An 18,801-nucleotide genomic window follows, 5' to 3' on the forward strand; every position below is an offset into this window, starting at 1 on the left:
CTTCAGAGTGGGTGTTACACTATGCCATTTTACGAATAAAGAAATGGGGGCAAAGGAACCCTCTTAAGGTTCCAAACTAGTGAAAAAATGGCCAAGGATGGCCACCAAATCCCTGCCCCAGAGCCCTCACCCTTCCTGTAGTTTTGATGGGAAGGAGCTGACGAGGAAGGGGGATGAAAGCAGAGGATGCCTAACAGAGGGAGTCATCCTGGCAATTGTGGGAGCCCGAGAGGCAGCAATGCTAGAGCCAGGTGGTAAGTCCAAACGCAGGATGGAACCCACCAGGCATGGCCCTCTGATTTGGCTTCTGGGTTTTGCCATTCTATAAAACTGTCTTAAGAACTCCCACCCACCACTTTAACTGCACAGAGCACCCACGCACAGGTTTCTGTGTTGATGCTAATACTAATTTGTGCTATTCACACTTTTTGTGAAATGGACTATTATGGGCATTGGCATGCCTCTGTCTGCCTATCTTGCCTCTCACTGTCTCATGGTGACAAGTAGATGTGGTTAAGAGCATGGACCCCAGAGCCGGACTGTCTGGGTTCCAGCCTGGCTCCATTACTCACCAGCCAGACACCCCGGGAGCATGTTCTCTCTGTGTCTCAGTTTGCTCATCTTCAAAAATGTCGGTAACAATGGTAACATACTTCCTGGGGTTGTTGAGAAAATTGAGTGAATTTCTATAGGTAAAGCACTTAGGAGCTATTTCTATTGATGGTATTACTTCTGCTGCTGGTATTGGGGTTGTATAAATCCAGTTTATTTACTGTTATTAAATAATTATTTAATTTGAATTATTTAATACTAATTAAATGCTGTTATTAATAATTAACCTAGTGCCTGCCATAAAGGGAGCAGTCATTAAATGTTGAAAGTAAAAATAAAAGAATGACTGCCTCCAGATTACTGCCTCTTTCTCTTCTAAGATACCAGGCAGGGCACCTCAATCCTTCAGCACGTTTACTTCCTCCCTTTATTCTCATAGTTGCTGTTTGCAAGTGTTCTTTGAGATCCCACTTTGACCTTCCATCTTACATGCTCTTTCTTGGCATCCTGGTCTGTTGTCCTAATTGTCATGACAGCCTTGACATCCCTATTCTGTGTTTCCAGTTCTGACTTCGCATCAGTTTCATCCACTTGACTCTGGCTCCCTCTATAGTGTGTGTTTTCACTTGACTGTCCTGCTGTCATCTCTGACTTTATATCCAAAGCTCCACAATTTGGCCCTTTCCAACTTCCCAGCCTGTCTTCTGTGATTCCTTTGTTCTCCACCGTTCGCTGAAGAAACTGCCCTCTATGTCTTTGCCCCAGTCTTCTGTCTACCCGAAGCCTGTGGCGCCCTCCCTCCATGTTCCTTCACAGGATGCTCCTGTCAGCATGCTAGGACATGTCATTCTTTCCAACAAGCCTCAGAGATCTTCCCCAGGAGCATCCTTCCTTCTTCCATGCTGGTATCTTGTGCACATGGTATATCCATTCCCTGCCTGTGGGATGTGGGGCATTCTTTACATATCTATATTTAAACTACAGAGAGTCATAGGACCATTGTGAGGATTAACTAAAATAATGCCTATAAATCAACTCGCACAGTACCCAGACCTGCTGTGTGTCATGATCTTCCGTGGGCATGTGGTCATTAACTGCGTGACCTGTCTGTCTCCCCATGCGTGTCAGTTCTTAGAGAGAAGCCCACTGATCCAATTCATCTTTGCAGCCCCTAACACACTTGCTACTATGTTTTGTGCATATAAGTCGTTCAGTAAATGTTTACATTTAATGTCACTGATGCAACACTCTCCCTTTGCTCAGGCTCGAGTTTTTTTTTATCACCCCAATTTTCCATGTCCTATCAGTTCTTCCTTTGAAACAATTGTACAGTCTGTTACATCCTTTGCATTCCTGGTGTCTTCCCTGTCTGTTCATCCTACATACAAATTCTTCTTGCTCCACATCATTCTTCACACCCTTTTCTCCAATGAAATGCTCCAAAAGCACCTCACAGCATTGCCACCTTCTCCTGACAATCCTGGTAAGCCTGCGATGCTGGTTATTGCCACTTGCCCTTCCTGTCCCATCTGCCTCTTCATGTCATCAAACGGTCATCCAATCCAGTCCAGATCAGCCTCCTCGGGAACCTCCAATTCCCCATCAACTCGTCGTTTATGCTATAACCACTGACTAAAAGCGATCTCTCCTTCCTCCCCGTGTTTCTAAATTCTGATCACTCATTGTTCAAAGGCCCAATTCAGGGGAAATCCTAACTCCTCCATGGCACTATCATCAACTCATTTTTCATCTGCCCTTGCTGAAGTTCTATGAGGAGTCTCTTTTGCACACTGACATCATTTTAGCAGAGCACAAAATGTCAAGAAATGCATGCTTGTTTTATGAGAGTTTAGAAGAGATGACAAGTTTGCTTACTGAGGTTCCTTTCTCACACAGAAATCCTGCAGGGTGCTGTACGATTCAGCAACAACCCTATCCTCTGCAACATGGAGACTATCCAGTGGCGGGACATTGTCAACAGTGATTTTCTAAGCAATATGTCAGTGGACTTTCAGAATCAACTGGGCAGTTGTAAGTGTTCCACAAAAGTTCCCTCTGCCCCCTGCTCCTATGGTCGGGCAATGCTGTAGAGTGTTGGGGTGGTGAGAGAAGGTAGAGTTAATGTTAAGTCACATTAATCTAAAAAATAAGTACAGTCATGTGTCACTTAATGACGGATATATTCAGAGAAATGCGTCAGTGGGTGATTTTGTCATTGCGCAAACATCGTAGAGTGTACTTAGACACACCTAGGTCATACAGCCTACTAAACCTACATAGAATATAGCTACATAGAGTACCCAGTCTCTATAGTACTAATCTTATGGGACCACCGTGTATATGTGGTCTGTCATGGACCGAAACATCGTTTCGGTGGTACATGACTGTAGTAAGCAAATTATCTGCCCACTAGAAAAGCACTGGTTTAAGACAGAGAGAAAAGTCTGTTTTTCATGGTGACAGTTAGGACCCTTGCTGGCAAGGCAGATCACCCCCTAGGACAGCTTAGCCCTCCTGTGGCCATTGAAAAGAGCCCATCAGTCGTGGCATAAGGGCTCCTCCCATCCTGCCATGAGGAAACTGGCCAAACTTTTGTGTGCTTGTGACTTGCTGCTGAGTCTCGAAGTGGCCCCAGGCCCTCTAGTAGCATTGGGCCTGAACTCTCCCCTCCTGCTGACCAGCCTAGGCACTCCCACATGGTCCCCCAGCAAAACTGGGTGAGCACTGGGGAGGGAGTTTGTCTATATTTCCTACGCCCATGACCTAGTCCCTGCCCGTTCAACAGTAAAGCAGCCCGCACAAGGGACAGGATGGCAGGGGGCCAGCTGGAGGTCAGGGCTGTACCACTTGCCCGGTTGGCAGCACAGTGTGGGAAACTCTGAAGACACATGCTTACATTTACCGAGCTCCACTTAGCTTATCCCCTCCTGGTCTCCCTGGTCTTTCAATCCTTTAAAATAAGGAGCTGTCACCATGTCCTGCTTCTGTTTCCCTACAGCTGTGCAGTGACTGCATGGGGTTTTTGGTCTTAATTTGGAGCTGACATGGATCTTCATAATCAGCTAGAGCCCTTTTGTTTTCTGTTTGTTTTTTATTTGATTTGATTGATGGTTGTGTAGAAATACCCTTAACATAAAATTTGCCATCTTAAGCCATTTTTAAGCATATAATTCAGTGATATTAAGTACATTCACATCGTTGTGCAGCCATTGCCACCATCCATCTCCAGAACTCTTTTCACCTTGCAAAACTGAAACTCTGCACCCATTAGACACTAATTCCCCATTTCCCCTCCCCCAGCCCCTGGCACCCACCATTCTACTTTCTGTGTGTGTGAATTTGACTTCTCTAGCTGCCCCATATGATTGGAATCATTTGTCCTTTTGTGACTGGTTTCTTTCACTTACCACATGTTTTCAAGAATCATCCATGTTGTAGTGTGTGTCAGAATTTCCTTCCTTTATGTGGCTGAATAATATTCCATGTGTATGTATACACATTTTGTATATCCATTCATCCATCGATGAGTGCTTCCGTTGCTTTCACCTTTTGACGATTGTGAATCGTCAAAGTGATGGACGTCAAAATGAACCATGTAAATCGTTAAAATGAACACGGCTCTTGAGCTCCTTTGTTTTACAAATATATTATTCCAGCAGATACCCAGGATGGCACCTGCTGTGTTTGCAAGAAGCTGAAAACTTTATTTTACAATGCAAAATTCTGTATTGTCCATGAGATCATGGTTAGCCTTTCCTCAGCCATCTGATGAATAATGGGGAAGTTAAATTGTGCACATCTATAACAAAAGAAGTGACATGGAAAGGCTGTGAGGCTTGTATGGGTTTGCCACGGACTAGATCAGGCAGCCTAAATAGGCATACCAGCCCTCATGACACTGCAACTGTGAGAAAGATCTGGCAAGAAAGTATTGGGAGAGAAGAATGGTGGACAGGTTAATACAACAACAAAATTCAAATATTACAAAGCTATGAACTATAAACCAATATGATATTCGTTTGAGAATAGACATATAAGAATAAGCCGTAGACATGTAAGAATAAGACAATAAGAATAAGCCTAACTAAATCAAATGTCCATAAAGAAATGACGTTTCAGACAAATAAGGGAAGAATTCATTATTCAATAAATTGTTCTGGAATGATTTAACTATTAGGGGAAAAATATCAAAGTGACAGAACTCTAAAGGATTTTTTTTTAAAAAGGAACTAAGGATATTAGGTAGTCACACTGGAAATTCCCAAATCACCGTTCACCTGCCACCTGCATTTTCCGTATTCGTTACGTGACCAGTGACAAGTTCAGAAGCCTGACACTCTCCTTGTGGAAAGAGAAGCCCCGCACATGCCTCAGGCTTTTCAGGCCACAAATGACTTCTGAGAACCTGTCTCATTTACTCTTTACCCAAAAAATCTCACAAGGTGATTTAAGTGTTTTATGGACGAGGGGTTTGAGATTCAGAAAGGTTATCCCGTGTAGCCCAACATTACATTATTGTTGATGTAGCTTGGAATTTGAAGTTAGAATGGGTATGTTTACTTGAGAGGAAATTAAAATAAATCCACAGTCCTCTTCATACACCAATATTAATTCAAAATGCATATTATATACAATAAAATACTGCATATATATATGTAAGTGCTAGAAGGAAACATACAGATGAATATTTGTAATATCAGGTTGAAGAAAAGCCAAAGTCACATCCCATAAAAGAAAATTCCCTTGTGAAAAAATGTTAGTAACAAACAGGAAAATACTGTACAACATCTGATTGCCTTGAAAAGAGTTAATATTCTTGCTGTATGACTGTAAAAGTAGTCTTAGAAATCCTAAGAAAAAGGTGAACCTTTCAATAAAAAAAATGGGCCAAGGACATGAGCGCACACACACACACACTAAGATGGCCAAGAAATAAAGTAAAATGTTATTTGTTACTGTAATTGAAAAATTCAAAGTAAAATAAAGTATTATTTTTGCCTTTGCTAAAGTTTGGGTTCATTTTGATTCCTAGATACCTGGATCAGCAAGGGTGTGGAGAAACAAAAATTCACATATTCTGTTTGTGGGAATATAAATTAATAAAACCTGGGCAGGGAGAGAATTTTGGCAATATATATTGAAACTTTAAAGTGAACACACCTCACCCTTGAATTTCATATCTAGAAATAATAAGAAAATATTTTCATTCCTTTAGGGAGTGAAAATCATAAGGAATGTAAAAAAATATTTTTGTACAAAAATATTCCTTGTAGTCTTGTTTATAATAAGTTTTGGAAAAAACGTATACCTGAAAATAAGAGATTGGTTAAATAAATTATGGTACAGCCTTGCCATTAAAAATCATGTTAGGTAGAAGGATACTTAAAGACATGGGAAAATTGTCATAATGTTTTATTAGGTTTTTATTTAAGTTATGATACAATGTACAGTGTGATATCAATTCTTAATTATACATACACTTATATGTCTGTATTGATTACCTCTGGATCCTTTCTTCTTTTTTGCTTTTTTCTATTACCCATATTTTATATAATGTGTCTGCATTTCTTTTTTGTCGCAGAGGGTTAAGAATAAAATTATAAGCAGACCTTGAGTTCCTCGGTTGGCAAATGTTTTCCTCTTTACAGAAAGATTCCATTAAACATTTTTATTTCAAATATGTTTTTTATAAACCTATTACATGCTTATAATAGAAATTTGAAAAATATGGGGAAGTAGAAGGTAAAAAGTGAAAATAACATATCGCTACACAGACACAACCACTAACATTTCTATGTGTTACTATTGCTCTCTGTTTCTCTCTCTGTGTGTCTCTCTGTCTTTGTCTCTCTGTCTTCACAGCGTACAGCCCACACTGTTCATCTAGGGTTCAGCCTCATGGTCTTTCATGATTCTAAGGATCACCAGCCTTGCATTAATGCCCTCCTCCCTGGGGGGCTATTGTAAGAATTGTCAGTCCTGTTAAAGGTGTGTCCTGCTTCAGCAATCACGTGACAAATTATCAGCTCTTCTGTTTGAAATCTAAATTCTCCCAGAGAATAAATTCTTCCTGACTGTGGGAGACTTTGGGACACATATTAACTCCTTTGAGTTATTGTGTCTTTGCAATGAAAGACATGTCTTTGCATGGCTGATCTCTTTGTAACAAATTTGGTGGTCAACCTGTTCTCTACATATAAATAGAACACTTTGGTCTTCATATTTTTCAATGCTGATAAAAACAAAACACAACTAATGAGATTAAAAACCTTTGTAGCCGTAATTTGTAGTTGCTCATTTCTAAAAACTGCAAACATTGATCTACCAATTGCAAATATTTTCAGACAGTAGCTTGCAAATTAATAGCTGAGGTTTTAGATAATCAATAAATTGGCACACACTGTGAACATTTCACTTTTTGTGCAGCATCCTGTGCCTGTCTCTGACTTGAAGCCCAGGGCTTTTTATTTACAGGACCCCAACTCTCCCAGAGTGACTGACCACCCAGTCACTCAAGACCGGACATAGCAAGAATGTAGTGGGTGCACCAGATTAGACACTCTTAACATTATTGTGGGAGATGGCTGGTGTGCCAACACTCTTAACATTGTTGTGGGAGACGCTAGGCTTTCAAGCCTAAGCAAATTTGGTGTTTGGACCCTTGCGTTCACCTAAATCCCAGTTTTCGTGGCCTGTGAGAAGTCAAGTAATTACTCTCTGCCTCAGTTTGCACAGCTGAAATGTAAATAGAAGCAGTACGTGGTTCATCTTTTTTTCCTACAAGAGTCTTTTAAGTTGTCTTACAAACCAACCAGCCAAATAAACAGGGAATGAGAAATTTGAAAGCTATTTCTCGTTTCTAGAACGTCACTTTGCTCAGAGACTTAGGAAGGGTGTGAGTTTCTTGTCACTCATTGTCTTTCCCTGTGATATGAATTTAACTATTACTTTTATATTTTAGGCCAAAAGTGTGATCCAGCCTGCCCCAATGGAAGCTGTTGGGGTGTGGGAAAGGAGAACTGCCAGAAATGTAAGTCAGTGAGCAAAATTTCAGATAAATATGTGGCAACTTCCTCCCACTTATACTCAGCTGATTGTATTTTGTTTTCCCTTTGAAGACTCCAAAAAGTATCCTTGATCATGAGGCCAGATGTTAGCAGTGATGTGAATGACAGTCTTGCAAATCTCCCTCCGTGTGGTTAATCCAGTGTGGGCTATTTTTGACATTTCAGCCTGTCATAAATAAGTGAAAGTCAGTCACCCATCTATGAGCCATTCTCTCTGACCAATATGTTTGGCAGATTTTTCTGAGAACGGAAGACTTGTCTGTGTTACCTGAGTCCATATTCTTCTTGTTTTCTCTCCCTTTTCCCCCCTCTCTTTGGTACTCAGCTGCATAGAAGCACAAGCAACTTTTTTCAAGAGGGTTTTTCTGCGGGAATCCTAGTTTAGGAGCATGAATGGCCAAGGAATCTGGGGACATGTCAGCTTAACACCTGGCTATCTGTCCTCAGATTAGGTATGACATGACTGTTATGTCCTTTTAAACACTACTTGCTGGCAGGCATTTTTGTTATTTGTGTGTGCTTTCTATATTACCCAAAAACTCAGTTCTAACTAGTATTTAGTTATTTAGCAGGCCTAAAAGTCTAGACTTTATCTGGTTAGTTCTCCTAAGTAATTCAAAATAAATCAGAGAAAAAAAAGGTGGTGCAATAAAGAAAGGCCATGGTTCAGTGTAATTTGGCAGAATGAGAACATTTGGGGACTTTAACAAGCCACAGAATCACTAAATTCATCCTTTCCTTCACTTTTCATCCACTGTTTGCAAGTGCTCTGCAAGGTCCCTGGGAAATGACCTTTCTATCCTCCCTGTCTCTTCAGCTCACTGGTGACCTTTGCTCTTTTCAGTGACCAAGACCATCTGTGCCCAGCAGTGTTCAGGGCGCTGCCGTGGCAGGTCCCCCAGCGACTGCTGCCACAACCAGTGTGCCGCCGGCTGCACAGGGCCCCGGGAGAGTGACTGCCTGGTAAGACCACCCCAGCTCAACACGGTGGGGCTTCTCTGGCCCAGGATTTAGAGGGGCTTCCTGTGGGAGAAGTGTGCCGATTAACATTGGTAGTAGCAGACATGGATTTTGCCCTTTGCCAAGTTACAAACCATCTTTTATTGTCCTGCCTTCACCACTTACTTTATGACCTCGGGCAAATTACATGACATCTCCATGCCTCAGTTTCCTCATCTGACAATGGTGGATAATAAAGTACCTAAGTGTCAAGTGGTCTAAATGACACAGTGCATGTGGCATCCATAACCAGGATCTGGGCATAGAATAAGCATAACTCATTATGAAATATGTGTTATTTGTCATTAATGTTTATTGTGGCCAGCAGCAGTATTGTCATTCTCCTTCTTGTTTCACTTAATTTTCATTACAAACCTAGGGAGTTGATACTGTAAAAGCCCCTACAGTATATGTTTAGAGATGTTAAGAGACCCATCCAGAGCCGCACAGATCTTGAGTGTCATGGCTAGGACTACATTTGGATCTCCTGACCTAGTCCCTCTGCTCTTTCCACCATGGCTCAGATGCCTCCTGCCCACCCCCTAAGGAGTCTTGAAGCACTCACTTTTGTCCCTGTTCCTGGACTGGCAGATGACAGTCCTGGAGACACCAGAACTCGGAGACCTGAGTCCTGGAGACACCAGGACTGGCAGATGAAAGTCCAAGAGATACCAGGACTGGCAGACCTGAGTCCTAGAGTTACCAAGTCTGGCAGACGTGACTCCTGGAGTCACCAGGACTGGCAGACGTCAGTCAGCACCAAGTATGATAAGACCTTCATGGGCTCCAGACACGGAGTCCCACCTAAGGTGGAATCCAAAAGACTGATTTCAAGGAAAGGAAGATTTTTAAAGTCCAGAGGCTGGAGCCGGCCCCAAGGATTTTGCCTTGTGTGGTCTGGGCTGATTCTAATGTGTAGCTGGAGAGGAAAGATGACGTGCAATTCTTAGGGCCACCACTGTATTTGATCTGGTCCCCTTTGCATGGCACCCTTCCTAGTCAAAGTTTTCTGCAGTTTGGCAGTAAGTTCTAAAATGTATCCTCAAGTGTTCTTTATGAGGGAGACCCAATGTAAATTGAATTAAAAACAATTTCACTATATAGTTACCACTCTGGTGTGTGAATTCCTTAGTCATTTTGTAATTTAATAAAGAAATGTATTTTTCTCTCATCATAATCCAGAAATCATCACAGCTATGACAGTATATTTAAGAAAAAACATGCTTTTAAGAGAAAGCTCTTTCTGACTCTACTGAAAGTACTTTGCTAGATTTTTCTGCCATAATCGAACTTCTGAACAGTAAAAACTGTAACTCGAGCTTTCTGCACGAAATCAAAACAGTGCTGAGTGTCCTTGCCCGGCCTGACCAGCACGTGTGGTCCCTCCTGTGACAGGTCTGCCGAAAATTCCGGGATGAAGCCACGTGCAAGGACACCTGCCCACCACTCATGCTTTACAACCCCACCACGTACCAGATGGACGTCAACCCAGATGGAAAATACAGCTTCGGTGCCACCTGTGTGAAGAAATGCCCCCGTGAGTTCATCACATGGGAAACACTTTCATTTGTCAGGCATCCATTTCCTGTTTTGGCTTCTACTGGAATTGTGAGTCCCCTGTCTCGGGTAGTCTTTGAGTGCCTGTGTCTGCCTCATTGTCAGGCAGGTGACCCTGGGCCTGTCCAGGTGCACAGGTGAGGAGCCAGGCTGCTGCGGCAGGCAAGAGATGACAGCTGCCCCTCTATTTCCCGGTGGGGTTTCTCGTGTCGTGGTGGCCAGGACAAGAGACTCGCCTGTTGTGCATCCCTCTTAACTGAGGTCCAGTGTAGCAGTCCAGAATATTCTATTGTCTGATTGGCACAAACCCATGGCCATTGAGCTGTTTCACAAGCAATTAGCAATGGTCCTAAATTAGAGAACACGTTGGAGGACCTGCCTTCTTTGGCCGTTACAATTCTGGTGAAAGCCGTGCCTCTTGGGAGTACCGCAGAAGGTTTGTTCTTGGTTTGGTTTCAGTGGTTTGGGTTTTGCTTATTTGTGTTTGCGTTCTACAGGTGGCTGTAGTGTTTAGGGAAATAGTGACATGAATTATTTCCTGATTGAGAAAGTGTAGAGTTGTCTAATTGAAGAGCTTTAGAAACCATCTTGATTTCTAGGAGGGTAATTAAGAAAAAAAATTTAAGAACAATTATGAAGGAGAGATTTGCCCTACCAGATTTTTGGACATGGAAATTTTTTAATTCTGTGCAGAAAAAATAGCACATAAATGGAATAATAAGCCATTGTAAGGTATATGAAAACTAAGATAAAGAAAAACTTGCCATGATTATGACATGTATAATCTTTGAAAGAGGTAGAGTTTTAAAATTCACAAGAAAACACTTAGGGCCTAAGACAACAAAAGCAGACGACTCGGAAGAAAATGACCCGTGTCCAGTAAATGTGTCTGAGGGTCTGCTTGGGGAAGCCGAAACAGGAGCGCACAGAGCTTTTGAAGAAGCATTAACAGTAACACAAACAAATTACTTCAAGGGGCAGGGGAGGCCGAGAAAATGACCCATGTGCCTGGCTTCATGCAGAACCAGTTGGTTCTACCACCCCCAGCAAAGGGAAGATTGTCAGAACGAGAGGACCATGGAAGGGCAAGATGCCAGCCGCGAGAATTAAATGCAGCCTCAAATGTAGCAGCTTCGGTGGAAGAGTAGTCTTTGTTTAGGTTCACATATTTTTAATAAGCTTTCCAGCTTTAACCGTAAGTCCTGAAGTAGAACCGATAGAAAAAAAAAATGAGCTGTGGAGGTGTTTTAAACTTGTGTGCGTGTACGATGTTTTCCTCTTCAACACATCTGTTTCCTGCCTGTGATAAAATATCTTTATTTCTCCATATCATGGTTTGGCAAACTACTAAAACTCTTGAACTCTATTCCTTTTCTGTTTGCAGCCTTTTACTCTTTGTCCTTAAAATAAATAAAAGCAGAGGACTATGGGCCCTTTTCATTAGCCCTGTTATAGAAGGACACGAGATGATTGTGGGAAACCCAGAAACACCTGGTGCCACTTTCGCCACCTTCCTTTTATTGTCACTCCCCCAGGTAACTATGTGGTGACAGACCACGGTTCCTGTGTCCGCGCCTGCAGTTCTGACAGCTACGAGGTGGAGGAAGACGGAGTCCGCAAATGTAAAAAGTGTGAAGGGCCTTGTCGCAAAGGTAGGGGAGCCTGCTCGGTGTGGGGATAGGCTCTTCCTCTGGTCCTGAAGCTCCCCCGCAGGGCCCCATCAGCATCACACTTAGAAGAGATTTGAGTAAATGTCTTTCAGCTCGAAATTTGTTCCTGCCTTTGTGCTTGGTGTATCCTGAATGCCAATTTATTCCTACTTGGCCTTGACTGTATCTTTTATTATGAAATCTTTCAAACACCCAGAAATGTTGCCAGAATAGTACAATGAACACCCATATTCCTTTCACATAAATTCATCAGTTTTTAATATTCTTCCACACTGCTTTCAGGCTCTCCATGTTTGTGTTTATATATGCCTGCATACGTGTATGTGTGCATACGTGTGTGTATTTTTTTCTGAACTTCGTGATGGTTACAGATATTATAACACTTTACCCCTGCATATGTCGGCATACTTTTCCTACAAATGGGGACATTCTCCTAAGTAATGAAAGACAGTTTCACACTCATCTCAAGTTTCACGTCACTCACTACTATTTTCTGGTATTAAGTTTAAGTTAAACTTCCTCCTACTATCCCAATAAGTCATTTTTAGCCAGTTTTTAGTCTAGAAGCCAATCAAGAATCGTGGGATTTGTTTAGATGTCCTGTCTCCTTACTCTTCGTTAATCACGAACGTTTCTCAGTTCCCCACCCCTACGTTCTTTCTTTTCTCTCCCATCACCTGATGTTGTGAAGAGTACAGGGCAGATGTTTTGCAGAATATTCCTCAATTTGCCTTTGCTGGTTGTTTTTCCTCAGGGTTGGATTTGGGTTGAGTGTTTTGGGCAGGAGTGCTGCGTAGGCCATGTTGATTTCCTCTCGTATCACATCAGGTAGCACATGATGCCTGTATATCCCATTACTGATGATGGCAAATCTGATAATATACTTCAGGTAGTGTCCCTCAGATTTCTTGGTGGTTATAAAAAAGTGATTTTCTGTTTCTATCATTTCTTCTACATTTTATTAGTTGACATTCTTTAAAAAAAAGGTTTTTTAGTACACGTGTGAAATCATAGAATCCTTTTATATTCAATTTATTGTAATCCATTCCTGCCATTATTCATTTTGGTATCTCACATATGGCTGGTGGGAAGAGCCTCTCCAGCTGGCTCCTGTCCCTTTGGCATGTCCTGTGTCCAGATTACGTCTTCTACTCAAAACATACTATCTACACTCTTTGTACCTTGCTACTTAAACTTAGTATATCCTGGAAGTCATTCCAGATAAGTCCATATGAATCTTCCTTATTCTTCTTTGTAAGTGACTCCCCTGTGTGACTGAACCAAAATTCATTTAACCTGTCTCCCTTTATATGGTCATTTAGATTGCTTCCACCATGCTGCTGTTATAAATAACGCCTCAATGAATAGCTGCTTACCTGGAACATCCGCTTCAGATGCCACCTTCCCTATGAAGCCGTCCGTGATCAATGAAAACTGATTTCTCCCATAGACACTTCATGTGCATTCTTTCATGGGCAGGCTCAGCCTTTGTGTTCCATGTCATTGAATCCTCCCAAACCCTCTGGGAGGTCTGTGCTATTATGATCTCCATTCTACAGATGGGGACTCTAAGACACAGAGAATCTAAATGACTTGCCCAAGGTCCAGCAGTTGGGAATGGCAGAGTTGAGATTTGAAGCTCTTGCAGTCTCCTTCCCAGGCCAGACCTGGCCACCTCTGCATCTTCCTGGTCTTGTAACTCCTGTGGGGAGGTGGGTTAGTGCCCTGAGAGCTGAGTATCCTTAGGCTTCAGGAAGCCTCTTGGCAGAGGAGACATGGAAGAAAGGAAATAAGAACTTGGGACTGGTGCCCGGCCCAGAGGAAGTTAAAAAGAAGAGTTAAGCCACTGAATAGAGAGAAGCGTACTATTAGCATCCTCAAATGGATCTACAAAATCAGAGATTGTTTTTGTTTTATATATTTTTTTTGTTCAACAAACATTTTGATTCTGCCATAATCCTTACGCTCTATTTTTCTATATGTCCCAGTTCATATCCTGGGAGTAGTGGCCAGCTCAGATCCCTTTGGGTATAGGGCGATGCCACTGGGTAAGGGAGGAGGTGCTAGGAAAACAAAGGGCTGAAAATGTGTGTGCTGATGGCCCACACCTTCTCCAAATCTGATGTCTCTAAGGGTGAATGTATAATTTATTTCCGAATTTAGGAATTAAAGTAATCCCACCATCACACACAAGCATAGAGAGAATGAATATTCCGTCAAACACATGGAATTCTCTTCCAGACCCATAATTAAATGGCGAGTCCCCATATAGCAGGTGAATGCCTCAGGGCTTGTCTTGCTGAAGCCATCTCATTCTCTATTGTCAGCCAGATCCTTGGAATCCCAAACAAGCCTGGCCATTGAATTCCACAACCCACATGGGTTAGATGTGGCCCAGGGAAGCATGGGGATCCAGTGGTTGGTGGGATGGGCTCAGCAGCCAGTTGGCAGCCAGAGGTTTCTTTGCAAGCAACAAGGGACTCCTAACAGAGCGGAGCACAGAGGGGATGATGGAGTAGCAAGGTGTAACTGTGTCACCAGGAAGTCTTGTGGAGATCAGCATAGGACCTATACCTGAACAATGAAATTTTCAGTGACTATCCTTCAAAGTAAAGATAAGTCTGGAAGATAGGTACCAAAAATTGCACTGTGAATTTTAGAGGGAGAGCTGCAACAGATAAATGGGCTTTAGGGTAGCGATGGCATTTGAGATGGAGATTCGGGAGTGGATGTAAATTACTAAATGGGCTCAGAGTGTGGAAAAAGGCATTTTAGATTGGTGTAGCAATAAGACACAGGTCAAAGCGTTTGGTTCAACTAAACACTGAAATAAAAGCAGTTTATCTGATAAAAGTTATTACAGTATTTCCTATGATCAGCCAGCCTTTAGAAATCATGTTTGTGAATAGTTTCAATGATATGATGAATGTTCACAGCATAATAAGTGAAAAAAACAAAATACCAACTGCATAGCTTATGTGACATAACCATGGAGGATAGCCGGAAGGAAATTTTCTGAAGTATTAAAGGTAGATAGTGGAATTGCTGGTCATTGTGTTCTTTGTTCTGTGTTTTCAACATTTTCTTAAATGAATTCATCTCACTCTTTCAAAAAGAAAAAATCTATGTGTATTGTTTCTTTAAGATAGAAGACAAAGCTGCCATTCAGGTTAGGGCAATGGAAAGGCATTGAAGGTTTAGTCAGGGGGATACCTGATGAGCCCGTGCATAGAAGCAGTACTGACAGCAGCAAGTGGACTGCACTGCTGTGGAGAGGAAGTAAGAGTTGTTAAGAACAATTAGATTCTGGTCCAAGTGGGAAATAATGAGGAGGAGAATGCCAGCCCAGGGAGGGGAAAAACAGCAACAGCGTCTCCTTCTCTAACCACTGTAACTCCAAACCCCACCATGGTCCCTGGTACCTAGCAGCCCCTCCATTGATGTTTGTTGAGTGAATGAATGATGGCATGGCAGTGATGGTTCTCATGGCTACAGTTCACTTCCTGCTCCCCTCTGCTTGTGAAACCCTAGCTATTCCTAATTCAGCAAATGTGAATTGAATAAACATTTCCCTTATTTTTACAGTTTGTAATGGAATAGGAATTGGTGAATTTAAAGACACACTTTCCATAAATGCTACCAATATTAAACACTTCAAAAATTGTACCTCGATCAGTGGAGATCTTCATATCCTGCCGGTAGCATTTAGGGGGTAAGTAATAGATTAAGTTACTGGTGTAGAGAAAAATAAAATCTGCCTTGTTCAGTGGTAGAGACTGTGAATCAATAATCATCCTGTACTTGTTTCAGTGACTCCTTCACACGGACCCCGCCTCTGGATCCCAAGGAGCTGGATATTCTACAAACGGTGAAGGAGATAACAGGTGTGTGCTGCAACGTTTTATATGAACATAAAGGAGAAATCGGAGTTTTATAGAGAGAACTTTTAGATGTATTTCCTTCTCCCTCAGGATAAAAACCTTTATTCTGAAATTCTACCATTAATGACTAATTAATTCCTTGATATTTTTCAAAAATGCAATTTCCACCGCATGCAAGGGGTGAACACTCTAAGAAAAGACTCTGGTCATCCATGACTTCACGTGAACATGTTTAATCCCTCGTCTCTCAGCTGAGGGCAATGTCTTGATGGCCCAGCGACTTTGGTGGGTAGAGAAAGAAGGGCAGAATGGTAAGGGAACAGCATGGGCTCTCAAGCCTTGTAGACTAGATTTCACATCCCTGCTCAGCCACCAGCGGGCCTTGGGTCCTTCCTTCCATCAGAGCTCCACTTCCCTCATCCCTAAAAAGGGCATAATGAGACCTAAATAACAATATTGTTTTGAGGATTGAAATTAAATAAGGAAAATGCATAAATTTCCTTGTATATAATAACAGCTCAATACATGGCCATTATCATCAAGAGCAGGAGCTCTTGGGGTCGTCAGATACGTAGCCCAGCAAGGCTCTCAGGGCCGCAGCACCACGGGGACAGCCTGTTGGGTGAGAGTTGGGCAGTGGGAGAGACGCAGCAGGGAATAGGAATTCCAGGGGAGAGACGGAATGCCCAGGGTAGAATCGTGCCTTGGCTTGCATCTGCACACATGTATACACTCAGTGAAGGTGATAACAAGTCAAACCAAACGTTCACCTTTTCTTCTCCTACTATAGTCTCTTGAGAATCCTTTAATAATGTCTCATACAAAAAAGGAATTTCTAAGCGGTATGTGTCTGAACCTTCCTTCTGCTTTGTAGGGTTTTTGCTGATTCAGGCCTGGCCAGAAAACAGGACTGACCTCCATGCTTTCGAGAACCTGGAAATCATACGTGGCAGAACCAAGCAACAGTAAGTTGACCCCAGCCCCAGCCTGGTAGATCCTTTCTTATTTTTTTATTTTGAAATAAGACTTAACGAGAGTTTGAAATTAGACTTACGGAAATGTTGCAAAGACATTGCAGAGAATTCCCTATATCCTTCACACAGCTTCACCTAATGTTAACGTCTTACATGAGCCTGGAGCAAGTATCAAAATGAGGAAATTAACGTCAGCACAGACTTGGTTCTGGTTTCACCCGTTTTTCCATGAATGCCTTTGTGCTGTTTCAATGTCCAGTCCAGTATCCCACATTGCATTCCGTTTTACGTCTCTGTAGTCCCTTGCATATAGTTTCTCTGTCTTTCCTTCTCTTCCGCCGTCAGGCATTTTGTAGCATGTTTTCTCCTGATGTGACTGAAGTTATGCGTTTTGGGCAAGAAGAGCACTGAGGTGACGTATTCTTCTCAGCACGTTATATCAGGATGACCTAAGAGGCTTTTTGGCATTCAATGTTTCTTTCAGGATTTCCACTTTTCCAATTCCAACAGTGAAATACACACAGACACACACACACGCATCTTTAACATAATAAGTATAATAATTAGTTTTATGGTGAGGAGGAATTTGAGAATCTCTTGGTCAAGTGTGACTTGGAAACAGTCTGGTTCCCAGAACTGTTTCCTAAAATTGACTTCTAAAAGGACTACGTAGTATTGTGCAATATTAAAGAAAATCAGGATATGGTACATATAAAATAAGCATTGCTTTCCAAAAGTTGCCTTGGCTATGCGTCTCTGATGCTAAACATGTAGCTAACATTGCTTCCCAGAAATGCCCCTCTGCTCTGAGTTCTGAGGAATATTTCCTCTACCCAAGGTTCATACAGAGACGAGAGATTTAGATCACTTTTCTTAGGTGACTGGCATGTACTTCTTGGCTTAGTTTTAGGGGTTTAAAGAAGATAAGGATTGCTTTTTTCTTTTTACTGAGAACTCCAGTGACACACAGTCCCTACTGGGGCAGGGTGACCACTGATTCCAGGGTGTGGCTCACCAAAGCCAGGCCTTCCCGCAAGGAAGACCCCAGCTTTGTCTCTGGTGTCTTGGCTCCCCTGGGTGCATGTTGGGGAGAATGCCTAACAGTAGTGGTGCAGGCCTCCCACCTAAGGCCCTTTGCTTTCCCCAGGGGCCAGATTGTGGGAAGAGAGAGGGAGAAAGGGTGAGGAGAGAAAGAGAAACAAGGAGAGAAGGAGTCTCCAAATTACACTTAAAGCTTTTGTCATCTCATGCCTTAATTATCAGTCTCTTCATTCAATACTGTCTCAACTGGCCCATTCTCCATCCTGGTGTCCAGTGAGCTTCCTAAAAATGCAGATCTCTTTCCTGTGTTTTCCCATCATCTGCAAACAACAACTCAAGCTCTTCCACATGGTGTCCGAGGTCTTCTGGCCTCTTGTATTTGGATGTTTGAGAGATTAGAACATGTTCTCAATTCACAGGCAAAATAAAACTTCAGTAAATAAAATAATAACATAAAAACATTTATTCAGCCCCCAGTCTGCCACTGGGATTAAAGATACTAAATGAACAAGGAACTAGCTTTTCCTTGGAAAAGCTTAAAAAACACTTGCAATTTTCAAAAGTTGCAGTACATCCCTTCCACAGTGTGACTTCCGATCGCTGAAAGGCAGGCTGTAGTAGGTCTAAAGTGGTCCAGAAGAAGAAAATAAAGTTTTTAGTGATATTATGTTTTCATAATTTTTCACAATGTTATTTTTCTTCTTTCCAAATTAGTGGTCAGTTTTCTCTTGCGGTCGTCGGCCTGGACATTACATCTTTGGGATTACGCTCCCTCAAGGAGATAAGTGATGGAGATGTGATCATTTCAGGGAACCGAAACTTATGTTATGCAAATACAATAAAATGGAAAAAACTGTTTGGGACCTCAAGTCAGAAAACCAAAATTATAAACAACAGAAGTGAAAAAGACTGCAGTAAGTAATCACTTTGGTTTGGCTGTGGAAATGGTTCCAATGGGTCACTTATTTTGATTTAAAATATTGAAAAGCCATTCTCAAACATTTAAATTACTTTTTTCATTCCTGAGGAACAAATTAAAAGAAATCTGTATATTCTTAAT

The 18,801-nt window shown here is 42.0% G+C and overlaps 1 protein-coding gene across 2 annotated transcripts in view; it reads left to right on the forward strand.

Moving 5' to 3' along the window:
• Nucleotides 1-18,801, forward strand: part of EGFR (epidermal growth factor receptor) — a 199,606-nt gene that overhangs the window by 126,795 nt on the left and 54,010 nt on the right. For both annotated transcript variants that reach the window (XM_070264449.1, XM_070264450.1), the window contains exons 5-13: nt 2,449-2,583; nt 7,514-7,582; nt 8,464-8,582; nt 10,014-10,155; nt 11,711-11,827; nt 15,431-15,557; nt 15,656-15,729; nt 16,601-16,691; nt 18,456-18,655. In XM_070264449.1, coding sequence (XP_070120550.1) covers nt 2,449-2,583; nt 7,514-7,582; nt 8,464-8,582; nt 10,014-10,155; nt 11,711-11,827; nt 15,431-15,557; nt 15,656-15,729; nt 16,601-16,691; nt 18,456-18,655 — 1,074 coding nt within the window. The remainder of the gene's footprint in view (nt 1-2,448; nt 2,584-7,513; nt 7,583-8,463; nt 8,583-10,013; nt 10,156-11,710; nt 11,828-15,430; nt 15,558-15,655; nt 15,730-16,600; nt 16,692-18,455; nt 18,656-18,801) is intronic.

This window comes from Equus caballus, chromosome 4 (genome assembly GCF_041296265.1).
Source record: "Equus caballus isolate H_3958 breed thoroughbred chromosome 4, TB-T2T, whole genome shotgun sequence".
Classification (NCBI taxonomy): Eukaryota; Metazoa; Chordata; class Mammalia; order Perissodactyla; family Equidae; genus Equus; species Equus caballus.